The sequence below is a fragment of the Rosa chinensis genome, chromosome 4 (assembly GCF_002994745.2).
Source record: "Rosa chinensis cultivar Old Blush chromosome 4, RchiOBHm-V2, whole genome shotgun sequence".
NCBI classification, from domain to species: domain Eukaryota; kingdom Viridiplantae; phylum Streptophyta; class Magnoliopsida; order Rosales; family Rosaceae; genus Rosa; species Rosa chinensis.
The window spans coordinates 4,410,053-4,426,924 of NC_037091.1; the positions used below are offsets into that span (position 1 = coordinate 4,410,053).

The 16,872-nt window shown below is 44.8% G+C and overlaps 2 protein-coding genes across 5 annotated transcripts; one reads left to right on the plus strand and one right to left on the minus strand.

Annotated features, from left to right (window-relative positions):
- The first annotated feature begins 7,674 nt into the window (after positions 1–7,674).
- On the plus strand, positions 7,675–10,247 carry LOC112201037 (G-type lectin S-receptor-like serine/threonine-protein kinase At1g61500). The gene is made up of 8 exons (XM_024342047.2): positions 7,675–8,183; positions 8,266–8,373; positions 8,505–8,701; positions 8,791–9,001; positions 9,414–9,651; positions 9,734–9,884; positions 9,973–9,994; positions 10,090–10,247. The coding sequence occupies exons 1-8, from the start codon at positions 7,694–7,696 to the stop codon at positions 10,104–10,106; spliced, it is 1,434 nt and encodes a 477-aa protein (XP_024197815.1). The 5' UTR covers positions 7,675–7,693; the 3' UTR covers positions 10,107–10,247.
- A 497-nt stretch (positions 10,248–10,744) lies between these two features.
- Positions 10,745–16,871, minus strand: LOC112201036 (acylamino-acid-releasing enzyme). Of its 4 annotated transcripts, none has more exons than XM_040518048.1 (17): positions 16,683–16,845; positions 16,255–16,567; positions 15,807–16,028; positions 15,485–15,703; positions 15,294–15,419; positions 14,760–14,898; positions 14,022–14,173; positions 13,866–13,948; positions 13,654–13,775; positions 13,485–13,563; positions 13,227–13,404; positions 12,855–12,915; positions 12,557–12,679; positions 12,063–12,260; positions 11,519–11,587; positions 11,188–11,264; positions 10,745–11,089 (listed from the first exon to the last, which is right to left on the minus strand). In XM_040518048.1, exons 1-17 carry the CDS (start codon positions 16,828–16,830, stop codon positions 11,026–11,028), a joined length of 2,373 nt encoding a protein of 790 aa, XP_040373982.1. In that variant the 5' UTR covers positions 16,831–16,845; the 3' UTR covers positions 10,745–11,025. The 4 variants fall into 4 exon arrangements, with proteins under 4 accessions (XP_040373982.1, XP_024197810.1, XP_024197812.1 ...); XM_024342042.2 differs by having other exon boundaries at positions 10,746–11,089; positions 15,294–15,404; positions 16,683–16,871; XM_024342044.2 differs by having other exon boundaries at positions 10,748–11,089; positions 15,294–15,374; positions 16,683–16,870.
- Position 16,872: the final 1 nt, after the last annotated feature.

Below are 16,872 nucleotides of genomic sequence, written 5' to 3' on the forward strand. Positions count from 1 at the left end.
GCAGCAGCCGTCAGTGATCTGGACTCCTTTGCCGAGTATGCGCCATTCATGACAGAAGGGGAGCGGGCGTTCCTTTTCCATTTGTGCGAGCGGCTGGGGTTCGGGGGTCTGGCGGGCATATCGCGCCCGACGGCAATTGACCAATCGCCCTTCAGCTCGGCGTTTGGTCAAATATCTGCGGGGTTACATGATATGTTCGAGGCGGCGTCTAAGCAGCCCCGGATTGAGGAAGAGCTCAGGGGGGAGATCGGAGGTCTCCAGAGGGAGCTGGCGGAGGCCAAGGAGAGATTGGCGGAGGCCGAGCAGGGGCTGGCCAAGGCGGAGTGTGACTATGCGGACGCCCGCGGCAAGCTTAATGCGGCCATAAGGCGGGACCTGGAGAGGAATGAACGCGTCTCCCAGTTGGAGCAGGAGATCGCATTGCTGCAGGAGCGGATAGCCGCTAAAGATAAGAAGCTCATCATTGTGCAGCGGGAGTCTGCCGCCAGACTGGGTGAGATGCAGCGGCTGGACGGGAGGTCAACCGCCTGAAAAATGAACAGAGTTCTTCTGCAGCCGCCGCCGTTGAAGCGTTCAAGATGTCGGCGGAGTATAAAAAGACATTGACCGAAGCGGCGAAGTCTGGGGCCCGGGCAAATATAGACATGTTGACGCGGAAGGGCGCCATTGACTTTGTAAAGGCGTCACAGCCCGACGTGCCGGTGGTCGAGGGTGTCCCGCCGGAGACAGAAGTCGTGCCTCCCACTGCGGCAGGTACCCATTCGGGCAGCGGGGAAAGTGGCTCCCATCCGCCGGAAAGGTCCCGGCAGACTCCCCAGCAGACCCCGTCGGAGGTGTCACGTGCCGGATTTCTGGAGGCACACACCCGGGCGGATGGTACAATGGAGACTCCCAGTCCGACAGCTCGAGGGTCCGATCAGGCGAGCCGATCGGTCGTGCCGCCGCCAGTTGAAGCCGGAGAAGCCGAAGACAACCGCTGAAGCCAGCTGAGACTTCCATAGGTTTTTTTTTTTTTACTGTAATAATGAACTATTTTGGGTGGGGAGTCCCAGCCCTGAAATGAAATTTCAGAGTTTGACGTTTGTCATGATGTGTTTGTACCGCTAGAGTTTTGACGTAGAGATTTTTCTTTTGCCAAGCAATGAAACATTAAAGGAATTAAAATTGGTCCAAGTGCACCACGTAGCGGACGTGGTCCGCTGACGATTCCTGGCGTTGCCAGTTGCCCTCAGTGCTAGACTTGGTAACAATGGTTTGAATAATTCCTCGTTTCATTGATAGCTGACTGATCAGCGTTTACAAAAGAGGGGTAGTACCCGTTGGGTAGCTTCCCTTAGCTAAATATTGAACAAAAATTTAGCTAAGTCAAGATGCTCTTGGGTAGCGGCATGACTATTTGTAATAATACCGAAGGTGTTCGATATTCCAAGGGTGGGTCGTTGTGACGCCGTCCTTGTCCATTAAGTAGAAGGTGCCTGGGCTAACGACTTCCACAATTTTGTATGGACCTTCCCAAGTTGGGCGAAGCTTTGTTGGCGGTGGAATGACTTCCTTCATTACCCAGTCCCCCAGTTGGAGGTTCCGGGCCTTGACTCTGGCGTTGTAGAAACGCGATACCCGCTGCTTGTTTTGCAGGTTGCATAGGTGGGCCCTGTGTCGCTTTTCCTCCAGGAGGTCCTTGTCCAGGTTGATGCCGTCAGTGTTGGTCTCTGGGCGGTAGCCCTCGACTCTGGCGGTAGGTTGAGAGACCTCAATGGGCAGGACAGCCTCCGTTCCGAACATCATGCAGAAGGGAGTTTCACCTGTTGCGGAGGTTGGGGTTGTTCTGATGGCCCATAGAACTTCCGGGAGTTTCTCCGCCCATAGACCCTTTGCTTTGTCGAGTTTTTTCTTCAGCAGCCTTTTGATTATCTTGTTTGCTGCTTCGACCTGACCGTTGGTCTGGGGGTGGGCGACAGATGCAAAACTCATCTTAGTACCCAAGTTGGCGGTGAAAGAGATGAGCTCCTTGTTGTTGAATTGTGTGCCATTGTCGGTGATTATCGTGTGTGGGACACCGTAACGGCAGTAGATGTTCTTCCAGAGGAAGTGAATTACCTTGGCGGTAGTTATTGCTGTTAGTGGTTCCGCCTCTATCCACTTGCTGTCGTAGTCGATAGCCACTATAATGTACTTGAACTGGCCCTTGGCGGTTTGAAATTTTCCCATCAGATCCAGGCCCCAAGTTGAGTGGATCCATGGGGCGACGATGACCGATAGTGGTTCCGCCGGTGCATGCGGGATGTCAGCAAATTGTTGGCACTTGTGGCATGATCTTGCTACCTGGCGGGCATCGTCGCCGAGAGTAGGCCAAAAATAGCCTTGTCGCATTGTGCGATTGGCTAAGGATCTGGCGCCTGAATGGTTTCCGCATTCTCCGCTATGAATTGCTGCCAGAACGACCTTTCCCTCCTCTGGGGTTAGGCAGCGGAGGTTGGGATGGGTGAATCCCTGGCGGTACAGCTTGCCGTTCTGGATGTTGTAGCGGGTTGCCCTCCGCTGGAGTTGTCGCGCCTTAACCTTGTCGTCCGGCAATGTGCCGTTGCGCTTGTACTCGATGACTTCGTCCATCCAGCTGGTATTGACCTCAATGTTGAAGATCTCCGCCAGGGTTTTTGTGATACTTGGCTTGTCAAGACATTCCACTCTTGTGTCCGCTGGACTCTGATGTGGCTGGGCGGTTGCTAGCCTTGCCAGTGAATCAGCCTTGGCGTTCTTTTCCCTGGGGATTTGTGTGATGTTATGAAATTTGAATTTCTTGAGGAGTGTCTTAACGTACCCCAAGTATGCCGCTAACTGTTGGTCCTTGGCCTGGAAGCTGTCATTGACCTGATTAACGACCAACTGGGAATCACTAAAGATGTTGACGCTGTCAGCCCCTGAATCGATGGCGAGGAGTAGGCCGGCAATGAGTGCCTCGTATTCCGCCATGTTGTTGGAGGCTTTGAAGTTGAATTTTAGTGCGTATTCCACATTCAGCCCCCCAGGGCCTGTGAGGATGACTCCTGCGCCGCTGGCCTTGGCGCTGGCGGAGCCGTCCACATGCAGGTTCCAATCTGATTGTAGGGGAGCTGGCTCCTTAGCGGTGACCATTTCCGTCCCGGGCTCATTCTCCGTGCTGGGACTGGGCTGGCGCTCAGTGAGCTCGGCGATGAAGTCCGCTACCGCCTGACCCTTCATGGCGGTTCTTGGCTTGTAGTCTATGTCAAATTCACTGAGCTCGATGGCCCACTTGCTGAGGCGCCCTGAATGTTCAGGGTTCTGCATTACCTGTCTCAGTGGTTGATTGGTCAGCACGTGGATTGTGTGCGCTTGAAAATACTGGCGGAGGCGCCTGGCGGCAACGATGAGTGCAAGAGCTAGCTGTTCTAAGGGTGGATACCTTGTTTCTGCCCCGTTCATGCCCCTGCCGGCGTAGAAAACTGGGAGCTCGTCCTGTCCCTCCCGCCGGACAATGGCGCAACTCACCGCTGATACCGATACCGCTAGGTATATGAACAGTGTCTCTCCTTGCACAGGGATAGAGAGTAGTGGGACTGCCGCCAGGTAATCCTTCAAGCCCTGAAACGCCGCCTGACATTCTGGGTTCCAGTTGATGACTTTCTTGTGAGTTGTTTTGAGGAGTTTGAAGAATGGGGCACACCTGTCAGTGAGCCTGGAGATGAATCGAGAGAGGGCGGTTAACTTGCCTTGGAGGCACTGGACGTGTACCTTATACTCAGGGTCTGCCAGGTCGAGTATGGCCTGCACCTTGTCCGGGTTAGCCTCGATGCCTCGTTCACTGACGATATAACCCAGAAATTTGCTGGCGGTGACGCCAAAGAAGCATTTTTCTGGGTTGAGGCGCATGCCATAGGCCAGGAGGATGGTAACTATGATCTTGAGGTTTGCCACGTGTCCGCTGGCTTTTATACTCTTGACCAACATGTCGTCCACGTAGACCTCGATTATCTTGCCCAAATGTTCAGCGAACATAGCATTCATCAGCCGCTGATAAGTTGCTCCGGCGTTCTTCAGACCGAAAGGCATAACATTGTAGCAATAGAGGCCCTTGTCGGTGGTGAAGGTGGTACACTCCTGATCGCTGGGATGCATCTTGATCTGATTGTAACCGGAGAAAGCGTCCATCATGCTGAGGAGTTCATGCCCGGCGGTTGCGTCAACCAGCTGATCAATGCGTGGGAGAGGGAAACTGTCCTTTGGGCACGCCTTGTTGAGATTTTTGAAGTCGACACACATCCGCCACTTGCCGCTAGGCTTCTTGACCATGACCAGGTTGGAGATCCATTGGGGATAGATTACCTGGCGGATGAATCCAATGCCCTGGAGTTTGGCGACCTCTTCTCCTATGGCGCGGTATTTCTCCTCGTCGAAGGCCCTTCGCCTCTGCTTGATGGGATGGAAGGATGGCTTAATGGTTAGTTTGTGTGTGATGATTTCGGGAGAGATACCTGGCATGTCCGCATATGACCATGCGAAAACGGCGGCGTTGTCCCGCAGGAATTGAGTAAGTTCTGCGGCTACTTCTGGGTCTAGCTGAGCTCCTATGCGGACTGTCCGCTCTGGGTGCTCGTCAGAGATGCTGATGACCTTCAACGATGTTTCAGGATTGACCGGTTCCTTCCTTACGTATTTCTCCTCCTCATCCCTAGGATCCTCGAAGATATCTGGTGGCGGTGCCTGATTTCCTACCGTTAGGATTTCGTGGCGGCGGGTTGACCGCGCAATGGTGGTAGAGTAGCATTCTCGTGCCAGTTGCTGACTTCCCCTGACACAGCCTGTGCCGTTGGGTGTGGGGAACTTCATGAGAAGCATGTATCCGGCGATGATGCATTTGAGCTTGTTGAGTGCCGGCCGTCCTATGATGGCGTTATACGAACTGAAACAGTCCACAATTATAAATTCGGTATGTACCTCCGCCATACATGGACTGGAGCCGATGGTTAACCGCATGTAGTCAGAGCCCAGCGGCTGAGTGATATCGCCGGAGAAGCTAAGCAACGGCTCATGGTCTTGTAGTAGTTTCTTGTTCCGCTTAAGGTTGTTGTAACAACCGCTGAATATGACATTGACAGCAGATCCGCTATCCACCAAGATTCTTCCTACTGACCATCTGTCGAGAATGGCATCGATCAGGAATGGGTCGTCATGGGGTAGATGTACTCCTCGCTCCTCCTCCTCTGAGAAGGTGATGGGCTCCCAACCGGACTTTGGGAGTTTGGTGGATCTCTCGTAGCGGATGTTACAGACTTCCTTTGGGTGATTGGCGCGTGCGTAGCGCTTTCTTGCCCTGTGAGACATGTTGGTGATTGGAGCCCCGCCGTCGATGGTGTTGATGCGGCCCAGTGGCTCAATGTTGGCAATCACAGGTGGCGGTTGGCGCACCTTGAATTGATCCATCTTGCCGTCCCGGTATAGGGTCTCAATGGTTGTTTTGAGAGCGTTGCAACTGTTGGTATTGTGACCGCTGTCCTCGTGGTACTTGCACCACATGCCGGTGTTTCTTGGCTTACCCTTTTTGGGGAATCTCGGCGAGGGTGGCGGTGGTATCTGATCCTTGCACTGATTGTAAATCTCCTCGTACGAGGCTGTGAGGACGGTGAACACTGCATACCGCTGAGAGGATTCCGTCTGCTTGTTGCGATTGTCCCCCTGGGATTGGCGGTTGCCCTTGTAGTGGTTGTCTTTCTGCCTCTTGCTTTGGTAACCGCCCTGCTGCCACTCCCTCTTCTTGTCAGCTGGCGGTGCAGTGGGGGCTTTGCTGGCGGTCTCTTGATGGCTGGAGGAGGGTTGAGATGACTTTGTTGGTGTTGCTGGTGGCGGTGGGGTTTCTCCATATGTGATAAACTCTGCCTGGGCATGAATGACCGCCTCACTCATAAGGTGATCATACGCCGCATTTGGATGATTGTAGTTGAGGTGATATAGGAATGGTCCCTTGAGGAGTCCCTGCTTGAAAGCCGCCGAAGCCATTGTTTTATCGAGATCGCGGCACTGAGATGCTGCCGCTCGCCATCTTGTGACGAATGCCTTCAATGATTCGTCCCCTCCCTGTCTGACGCCAAACAACTGGCTCGTGTTGTGATGACCGGCGGACAACAAGATGAATCGAGAGAGGAAAGCATGAGATAATGCGTGGAATGAGTCGATGGACCCTGGCGGACACTCGAAAAACCAACTCATTGCCTCACTATCCAGCGTTTCGCTGAACAAGTGGCACAGGGTGGCGTCATCAAATCCCTTGTTGTTGGTGACCTTCTTGAACGTGTCCATGTGGACGAAGGGATCGGTCTTACCGCTATAATGTGACATTTTTGGGGTCTTTGCAAACGCTGGTCTGACGGCTTGCAAAATTGTGGCGGTGAATGGGCCTGGCCTGGACGCGAAGAGTGGGTTTGGGGCTGGCGCCGGGGTGCCTGCCTCCGCCAGGATTAATCTTCGTTCTAACTGCTGCATCCTCTCCAAAATTTGGGTGGTTGCGTCGCCAGCGGGGCCCGCTCGGGCGTTCCGCGGAGCGAACCCCCGCCCGGGAATGGGTAGATTACCCTCAGTCCTTGTTCTAGTCCTCGAGTGGTGGGTGCGCAGCGATGACTCCGCCTCCTGCTCCGGCAGTTGTGGGATAGGGGGTGGTCCCATTCCTACCAGCTCAGGTGGGCTTAGCGGTACCTGCATTTGCACGATGGGTCCTATACCAGCGGTAGGCCGGCTGTGTCTGGTGCTGTGTGACTGCTCACTTCGTGCAGGGTTGGCGTTTGCGTCCAGCGTTCGCCTTAGTTCGTCGAAACGTGTCATCAGCGTGGCCACTTGGTTTTGGGCCTCCGCCTTCTCCTTGCGTTCCTGCTCGCGCTCTCTGTTTGCTTTGTGGAGGTCCGCCAGCGCCAATTCATACAAGGCGGTGAGGTCCTGACCTGGGGGACGGCTGCTGCTTGGATTTGTTTCACCGCCTGGGTTGACCGGGGTGTTGAATAGTGCGCGGTTGATGCTTACCGCTGGGCGGGCGGGTTGGGGAACGGCGGACTGGTCTGCCTGCTCCCCGATATTTCCCCCGCTACCGTTAGTCATGGTAACTGTGATGGGATGACCTTCCGTTCAAGGATTCCCACAGACGGCGCCAATGTTAATGTCTAAAAGTCTAGCGGTAGCTGGACCCTAGTTAACGCTGATCCGGCAGGCGGATCGATACCTTTGTTGTGAATGGTTCCCGTTACCTGTCAAATAAAATACAATGGGCGTCAGAGGGAGACCGCGCCGGGCGGTCTTCAACTCTCCGATGCCTAAGTTAGTCAATGTATTTATGTTGACAAAGTAACAGTAGGTAAGTATTGAATGCGTAATAAATGAGGAGAGAGGAGAGGACCTTTTATAGGTGAGGAAGAGGATGATCTTCTCCTTGTTTTCGATGTGGGACTGATGGTGCTTCAGTTCCCAGTTTCAGTAGCTTCTGATGCCATCTTGACACGGCGCGTGGCGGCGCGTCGGCGGTGCTTTGGGGTTGATCCGGGGCTCAGGCGGTAACCCGGCTAACTGTCTTTACGTCAGTCACTCATATGGTGGGCGTTGGTACCCCCGGTGGTACCATGAGCGTGGCTCATTATAGCTAATTATGCTTGCAAATGGACATGCATGTACATCTTCAGATGGAATACTGAGCTTTATGTTTTCAGAAAGTGGCATGGACTGGTATCCTAACTTTGAGTCATGGGAAAACCCATGTGACAATTATGGTGCCTGTGGACCTTTTGGGGTTTGCAAACCTTCTGAATCTCCAATCTGCAAGTGTGTGAAAGGGTTTATGCCCAAGTCAAATGAAGAATGGAGCAAAGGAAACTGGACCGGAGGTTGTGTCAGACGAACAAATTTGTCTTGTGAGACATACACAAATGAATCAGTCTTATCAAAAGGAACAGACGGGTTTTTGAAGTTGGAAAGATTGAAAGTACCTGATTTTCATGAATTTATGAGTTCTTTGGCTCACGACAGGTTTGAGGACTGCAAGATACAGTGCCTGAGTAATTGTTCTTGCCGGGCTTATGCATATGTTGAAAACATAGGGTGTTTGGTGTGGTTCAAAGACCTTATTGATATGCAGCATTTTCCATCTTCTGGAGAAGATCTTTATGTCCGCCTAGCACACTCAGAACTAGGTAAATGATAATAGCTCTTGCACAACTCATATGCCACTAATTTTCATTTGTATTGTAAGTTGATTTTGTTTTTTCTTTTTAGGTGAAGGAAAGGCGATAAAGTTAATTGCTAGCCTTACAGCTATTGGATTTATGAGTATCTTGGTTGCTATAGTCTTCAGTTTGCACTGGTGGCGTGCTAAGCAAAAGCGTAAGAGAATTAGATGAGGGGGCCAATTAATTTAGCACATTATAAGAATTCATTATTTATTGTCTGTTACCCAAATGTTGCTTCCGGTTCAGTTCCAACTCTCTGTTTGATAGTTTTATTTGCACAATCAGGACACGTCGAATTAACAGCACGACGCTTGGGATCAACTAGTATGATTAAGATTCATAGAGACGGTCTTCGAGAATATATAGGGAAGCATGATCCCTCAGAGCTAAAGATATATGATTTTGATAGCATACTAATCGCCACAGACAGCTTCAGCATCACAAACAAACTTGGGCAAGGAGGCTTTGGCCCAGTTTATAAGGTATTTTCTTTGCTAAGCAAAACATATATAGCACTTCAGAAGGTTCAAGATATAGACATGCATGCAATGACTAATTTGTGGACGTGTAGGGGATGCTACCAGAAGGGAAGGAAATAGCAGTAAAAAGACTTTCTACTAGCTCAGGACAAGGTGTTGAAGAGTTCAAGAATGAGATGCTGTTGATCTCTAATCTTCAACACAAAAACCTGGTTAGGATGATGGGCTGCTGTGTAAAAGAGGATGAGAAGTTACTGATTTACGAGTTCATGCCAAACAAAAGCTTGGATACTTTTCTATATGGTTAGTTTCACTAGTGTTTTATTTTAGCTGTAGTACTTTACTCATCTTTACCTATATTCCTTTTAATATAAATATGCTTGAAAAGTTCTAGCATAGAGTTATGATGAATTCCCATGAACTAAATTTACCAAGTCACAAATTATCATAGAGTTTGACTGAGGAAGACATTAAGCCTGCAAGTTTAATGCTCACCACTGTCAAATATTTTGTGTGTATGTACGTTCAGTTCAAATCTGTATTATGTACTCAACACATTTCGTACAAATATCTCTATTTTTTAATACTTAAAGTTGTAGAAATCTAGTTATATTTAAGGCTAGAAGTCTAGTGATCGTCAATGTTTCTTTGTTATGGGCATGGGAAATATGAATGGCATTACCACTCTAACTGGGTCCATTGAATATTTGATTAGATCTGATGAAGAGAGCAGTGCTTAATTGGGCTACACGCTTTAATATTATTCAAGGTGTTGCTAGAGGGCTTCTTTATCTCCATCATGATTCCTATGTGAAGGTGATACATAGAGATTTAAAAGTCAGTAACATTCTCTTGGATGAGAAAATGAATCCAAAAATCTCAGATTTTGGATTGGCACGCATGGTTGAAGAAACACAGAGTCTAGAAAATACTCAGAAGGTTGTTGGAACACGGTGAGAATCAGTTCTTTAAGCTATAGGGACCAAAAGAAGCAATTTTTTCAGATACATACTAATGTGTACGTTTGATGTGCAGTGGCTATATATCTCCAGAGTATGCCATGGGTGGGATATTTTCTGAAAAATCTGATGTCTACAGCTTCGGGGTCCTGGTATTGGAGGTTATTAACGGCAAGAAGAATACCAACTTCTATTTATATGACCAACAGTTAGGCTTCCTTGCTTATGTTAGTTCATACTCTAAATCCTAATGTAATCTTGTCTACAGCTTTGGGGTCTTGACAAGTCTTAACAATTTAATGGGATTATTTTTAGGCATGGAACTTGTGGAATGAAGGTAGGGCAGTGGAGTTAGTAGATGAAGTATTGGGTGATTTATATTCCTCATCAGAAGTAAAGACATGCGTGCATGTTGGGCTTCTTTGTGTGCAGGACAATGCTGCGGATAGACCTACCATGATGGATGCAGCTTTAATGCTAAGCAACGAGAAAGATGGTCCAAATCCGAAGAGGCCTGTATTCACTATACAAAACTCAGCTCATCATCCTCAACCACACTTTGAGAATACTAATTTCTCCACAAATGAAGCTAGCATTACAATGATCGAAGGACGATAAGCAATAGCAAATTGTTACATCACAATGCAATGCCTCTTGGTCATTATCAAGGTGTTCTTACACATATTGAAGGTTTTCTGTTTGGTAGTATATGAAGGTTTTTTTCGTTAAGAAACTGGACCTTATTTATGCTTTTACAGTGTATTGACAATTTTTCTGATCCAAAAAGAAACTGCCCCTTATTTATGCTTTTACAGTGTATTGGCAATACGGTGAAAAGGCTAGTTCGTGTAGTGGGAGGGGTGAAAGTTTTATTCCAACATCGAGCATATCGGTCATAAATGGTGAAGATTGTTTTCGTTGTTGGGAAGAAGGCCCTCCATGGCTTATGAATTTACTTATGTATTATTTTCATGTGTATTTTAGGGTGTGTGGTACGCCCAGGGTTTCTTCATGTGGTTTACCTTGGAAAGGTTTGATGAGGCCACCATATGTACACCCGTAGTTTCTTGTATGTTCATGGAGTCTTCTCGTAATAATAATATTATGCTTTGATTTGAAAAAAAAAATAGTGGCATATTAACTTGCTAAACCACCAATTCCGAATTCAGATATTACTTTTATCTAACTAAAGGTTCAAATGTACAGTTTAACAACCTCTTTATGGTTAAAAACTTAAAATGACTTCCACTTGAATCTGTATGTGGATCCACCATACTAAATGTAACTTTGCTAAACAGCTCCTTCACGGTATATTAGTATTTGCCCTGACCACAGCAACATTCAGAAAGCTTCCAAACTCCTGCTCATTTAGAACAAATACCTCTTGAACCACACACCGATATTTAGAAAGCTCTCAAAGTCGGATTGCGGCCTGCAAAACAGGAATTTGAATGAGATAGAAATCCAAGCTTGCATGCAGTATTTACTAATGAATAGAAAGTAAAATCCACATTTGGGTCATGTATTTACTTGTCAATTGGATGGTTGTCATTAGGGAACACAATGACTTTCACAGCAACTCCCTTTTCCTTTAATGCCCGAGCATACTGCAATTTATCAAATCCATATTAATTTTCTTTATACATGAGTACTCATTAGTCATTATGCATCAAAGTTTCCACACAACTAGGCAGCAAAGTAAGTAAGAGATTCATAGATTCCAACCGTCTCTGAATTTGTGCTTCATTCACTTTCTAGTTTCTACTGCTAGGCAGCCAATACGAGTAAATATCCAAGCACTTGTTAACATTGCTAAATCAATAAGTGGATTAAATCTTCCTTATCTAGTTATACAACTTACTTGCAATCCGCTACAAATTGGAAGGCGAATATCTTGAGCACCCAAGAGAAAAAGGGTGGGTGTTTTGGCCTGCAGAGAGAGCATCAAGTTTAAGAAAGTTAGAAATAGCAAACTCGTCAGTAGATCCATCATCTAAAATGTTCTGTTTGAAGGCAAATGACATCAGTTGTATATTTTAGGCTGCTTGATTAAATGCAAGTGTAATATGTCAGAAACTTCAAACCACTAGAGAAGCATATGACCTATCATTCATTTCAATTGTTTTGCTTCGCATCATGCAGTTATATCACACAGCATGCTTAAGCGAATGGCATGAATATTATGTTACTCGCCTTTCCCATTGTCTTTGTAGTTTCTCAAAAGATGAAAGTCCATGCAGTTAAGGAATTACCGAAACAAAGTAATGTGGCGACAACTGTTACATCAATTCTGTTTGGTTATAAATCTTTCTCTGGATCGACCTTCTATTCCAATGTTGTCCTATTAAAGCTTCAAAATCCGGAGCCAGCTCCTAATATAGTAAAAGAAGCTTAAACTAGCCTACCTTTGAAATTTGTGAAATAGGAGACTTGCTGTGAAAGAGAGCCAGATGCTCAGCTGAAGGTGCTTCTGTATATCTATTTTTGCCCTCAATTCCATAGGCCTCCACATAGCACCAATCAGGGATGTCAGTTGTACCAACCATCAATGCCAGGTTACATGCAGGATTCCTTGTAGCTGCCACAAAAAACTTCTCCGGTGCCTGCATATTTCAGGTACAAGGTTATCAAATTTCAATGCAATATCACGTTCTAAAGCATTTCATCTACCTGGTGTTCATATGTTAAAAAGCTGGAAGCAAATGAAAAGCCCGAGAATCCAATCCCAAAGAGAAGCATCCCATTAGTGAAATTAGATCTTTGAAAATAAAACCACCAACTAGTGGTATCCAGGACTTGAAATGCATGATGACAAGAAATGAAATTTTATACACGAAGATGGTTTCTATCTCTGTTCTGAAAAATGAACAGATAGTCCTACTTTCTGCAAGCTACACACCTGACCAATTAAGTGAGTTGTTAAAAAGCCACCATGAGAACCACCAAGAATGGCGATTTTGGATGGACTAGCGAGCCCCATGTCAATGACATGATCAACAGCCACAAGTACATCATTCACATCCTGTAGAGAAGAAAGTAAGAGTTTAGGAACTAGAAATCACAAACATGCTAATACCTCATTGCGAGTATACTAATAATATGAGATGGCATAAGAATAGGACTATATAATCAAATTTGAGATAGACAATAGGCAAGCTAAGGCACCAAGCCAGCTAGCATTGCAAAAGTAAGATTACCTGGGAGCCAATATTCCCTGGAAGAGATTGAAGTGCTTCCTCACCAAATCCCAGTGAACCTCTAGAATAAGTTAATATCATAACTTGTCAGAAATCAGGAAAGTGGGAGCAAATCCATAAAGATACAAGCTGATATCTAAAGGACAACATATGTAAACAGGTTTGTCATATGCAGTAAGCATATGATCATTAAATCAACTTTAATCAGACATGTTTGAGTGTAGATATTGCTATTGCAAATGATATTTGGCAAAACTTATGGATAGTATCTAACTGTTGGGCAGCCATCAAACATTTGTTGAACATCAAATATATTTAGATGTACACTGACTGTGACAAGAAAAAAGAAGAGAAAGGAGAATCATAACTTACCTATAATTTACAAGTAACAAGTTAAACCCAATTGTAGAGAGAAATGCTAAGGACTTTGAAAAGCTTGACAAAGAAACAGTATGCGGGCCTCCATGAAGGAATACAATTAATGGATCAAATGAATCACTTCTTTTAGTTTTGGAAGACACAAATATAGCCTCAAAAGGTTTTCCAGCACCTGAAAAGATTGAAGCACATGAAGGACATTAAAATCAATTATTGTTTAATACACAACCAAACAAAATTGGCATATAATACCTTTTGTTAGGCTATCAGAAACATCCCTGACAGGAATGTTCATTATACTGAACTGAAGAGATGAGAGCAAAGATTCCACCTGTTGCAAACAGATAATTGTGATGCTTTCAAGATAGTCTTGACATGTGGAAACTAATTATATAACATTCCGAAAAGCAAACTGACATACCTTCTCAGAGCATTCGTTTGTGGGGCTTGGTACATCTAACCAATTCCATGCAGTGCTTTTCTTCTGTCTATCAACAAGATAACCATACTTGATGCGTGGTACATTTACTAGACTGCTAGACACTTCAAAAATCCAACAAGAAGCGGTGATCTCATTATAATTCTCTAAAATTGTCTGCCTAATTAGCAGTGAAAATAGGGCTTTGATGTTACCAGCAATGATGTTGTCCCCATCCAATGAAAGAACATTCCATGAAAAGTTTGAATTAGTAGGGCTGATGCGTAGTACCTCTCCACTGCAGTTTCATATAAATGTAACAAGTTATATATGTGTAGAATCCAAGAGAGTTACATGAACAATGATTATACCTCAACACATTGACAGAAAGTACTACTTGACAGCTGCCCCAGAAGGAAGATACGACCATCGTGCATCCATCAGAAAACCATGGATTACGAAGGAAACTTGAACAGTAAAGGCCAGGGAAGCAACCATCATCCGCACACATTACAACAGGAATCTTCAGATGCAAAGTATATTAAGTGTAATACGGAGGAAGCGATGGAGACAGGGTAAAGTAAAACTCATATAACATGTTTTAAAATTTAAATCATAAACATTTTTTTGGCTGATATCAAGTTCATGTAACTAAAACCTTTTGTTCAAGATAGTTAAGTTCATGAATAACTACAGTAGATGCTACCTAATTAAAGTTGCTCCCCAGTGCATATACATTAAAGCATTATGACAGGTTAGCCATGTAATAAATATGAGAACAACATCAAGCTCCAAGTTTCAACACAAGCACATAATTGTTGTAGAAACCCAGCAAATTCTTGTACAGTATTTAGTATAAATGTAACACCACTATGTATTGCCATTTCGCACTCATGATTTTCAATCTAAGAATTCTTGAATGTCAGCTTGTAGAAGTTTGCACCACTACAAGGAATTGAAAGAGCTTATGTGCACATGCTAATAAAGGAATCTTTATCATACTTTACAGGCTAACAAATTAAGTCAAGAATTGCATGAAAGTGAGTGGTTTAAAACAGCACAAGAAATTGATGAACTCATATCAAACAGATAAAAGATGAAGATCTCACCACATCAAAAATTATAAAAGATGAGCATGGCACCCCATCTATTGGCCAATCAATTCTGTGCAGAGAATCTGTTGCAGAATGTGCCCCAGAATCCACAGCACTTCTTGAAGATAAAAACAAAAGCAATTTTCCATCTGGACTGTAAAATTTAAACTTATGATATTACAATCAGCCATCAAGTGGATAATGTTTGAATCAATCAGCTATCTAGTAGATACCAACTGAAACAACAATAACAATTGCCATTCTGCTTTTCTTTATATTAGCATCTCTACTTCAGTTACAAAACTGCAAGGAACAATAAATTTTCAGTTCTATCTAGGCTAGCAATTCAAGATAAATCTTGACTTAGTGAAAATGTATTCCTGAAGAAGAATATTTTTATAAGTAGTTCCAAATTGAAGATTCTTAGAAACCGAAGAAGGAATTCAGCACAAGATATCATAGACTCAATTAAGTAAAACGTCGAGGTTACAGGCTTCTGGATCGTATGAATAAAAACAAAACCAAGCATCTGAGGAAAAAATACAATACCTGAAACGTGGATGGTAGGCACTACTTATGCTTTTAGTTAGATTTACCACAGGAGAATCTTTAATTGAATTATCTCTGGAACTGTTAAAGAATTCACCAAGTATATCATGTCTGTGGACAATAAATCTTAAAACAAGTTACATGCAGAAGGGCCCAGATAAATGAACACAAGCATTCAGAAAGCAACTCACTTGATCTCTTGCCCATCAGCTTCTGATCCATAAAGTGGTGCCTTAACCGCATACAAAGCACAGGGCCTGTTATAACAGTACTTAATTCCGAGCTTTCTGGTATCTGCTGACCACCCAACAAAAACCAAATACTGTTGTGATCCTCTAACTGGTGGTGCCCACACAACTTGGCCAACACTCAAATGCTTTTCAATTCCTTTAACAGCTTGTGTGTCTCCACTATATAGCATTGTGAAATTCAATATAAGTTTTCCTCCTGAAGAAGAGATCTCTTTACATCTAGTCCTAGTACTCATAGAAGCTAAACCAAATTGTGCTAGACCTGTTAATGTTGATGACAAAAAGTGCAGGCTGCCTTTTTCCAACATAGGTTTCCCCCCATTCCTCCTCCCATTCCCCTTGTCCTTTCCAGTTGGCAGAGTCCTTATCAATGGTACTAACTTTCTTGTAGCCCTGATATGTAAATGTTGGCTTGGGAGGAGATGGCTCCTCAGCAACATAAGCGATGAGAGTTTCATCAGAGTTCCAAGAAATTCCCTGAAACCTGTACCATTGAAAGTTAATTTCTACCACATCTCAGAAAATGTATACAAAAGCTAGAAGGACTAATGCTCCAAGTTGAGATACAAACTCTAGGACTAATCAGTAGAGACATAGACACAAAGTATCTTGTACAATGCTAATATAATAAATCATACAAAGCATCTTGTAGGCTAATATAATATATCATATATATAAAGCAATTATGAGAAAAAATCGTGATCAATTACCATTCATCAGCATATACTGAGCCATGAACAGACTGGGGAATATGGAATTCTTTTTCCACTTGAGCTGGACCCCAAATTTCAAATTGACAGGGAGCTTCGGCTTCAGGATTCCGAACTACAAGAAGCTTTGAACCTGACGGTGATGGAACAATCACAGAGACTCCTGTCATCTCAACAGGAATTGGGGCCCATTCGAACTTTACTGAGTTGCTGCTTCCTTTTGAAATGTGAGAGGATAGAATAAATTTCCTCCTCTTGTTTGCCAAAAGGTTTGGTTGACTAATTGAAAACATTGCCTGCTGGGAGCCATTTCCTGTACACAGATCATGATTACAAATGGGAGTAGGGCTTTAAATAAGAGAGGAGAAACATAAATGTGTGTATGTGTGTATCAATGTATCCGATCTTAGGAAAATGAGATATCGTACTAGTGTCAGATTTAATCCATGCCTTGTCAAAGCTGGATATACTGGTGAACTCTTGCAGTAATCTAGACTGCAAAGCATATTCATCCTCAGTCGTTGCATCAATTCCCAGAGGCATCTCTGTCAATGGGACAGCTTTAGATCCATCCATGATTGAGAGCCTAATACTACAAATTAAATTGACAGTTGGATC

Bases quoted from the DNA above. Each gene is read 5' to 3' on its own strand.
- LOC112201036 (XM_040518048.1), bottom strand. From the start codon at position 16,830: ATGGATGGATCTAAAGCTGTCCCATTGACAGAGATGCCTCTGGGAATT. The intron at 14,174-14,759 runs GTGAGATCTTCA...TTGCATCTGAAG, and splicing joins CTTTTATAATTTTTGATGTG to ATTCCTGTTGTAATGTGTGC. The intron at 13,564-13,653 runs GTATGTCAGTTT...TGTTTGCAACAG, and splicing joins CAAACGAATGCTCTGAGAAG to GTGGAATCTTTGCTCTCATC.
- LOC112201037 (XM_024342047.2), top strand. From the start codon at position 7,694: ATGTTTTCAGAAAGTGGCATGGACTGGTATCCTAACTTTGAGTCATGG. The intron at 8,374-8,504 runs GTAAGAGAATTA...TTGCACAATCAG, and splicing joins GTGGCGTGCTAAGCAAAAGC to GACACGTCGAATTAACAGCA. The intron at 9,885-9,972 runs GTTAGTTCATAC...GATTATTTTTAG, and splicing joins AGTTAGGCTTCCTTGCTTAT to GCATGGAACTTGTGGAATGA.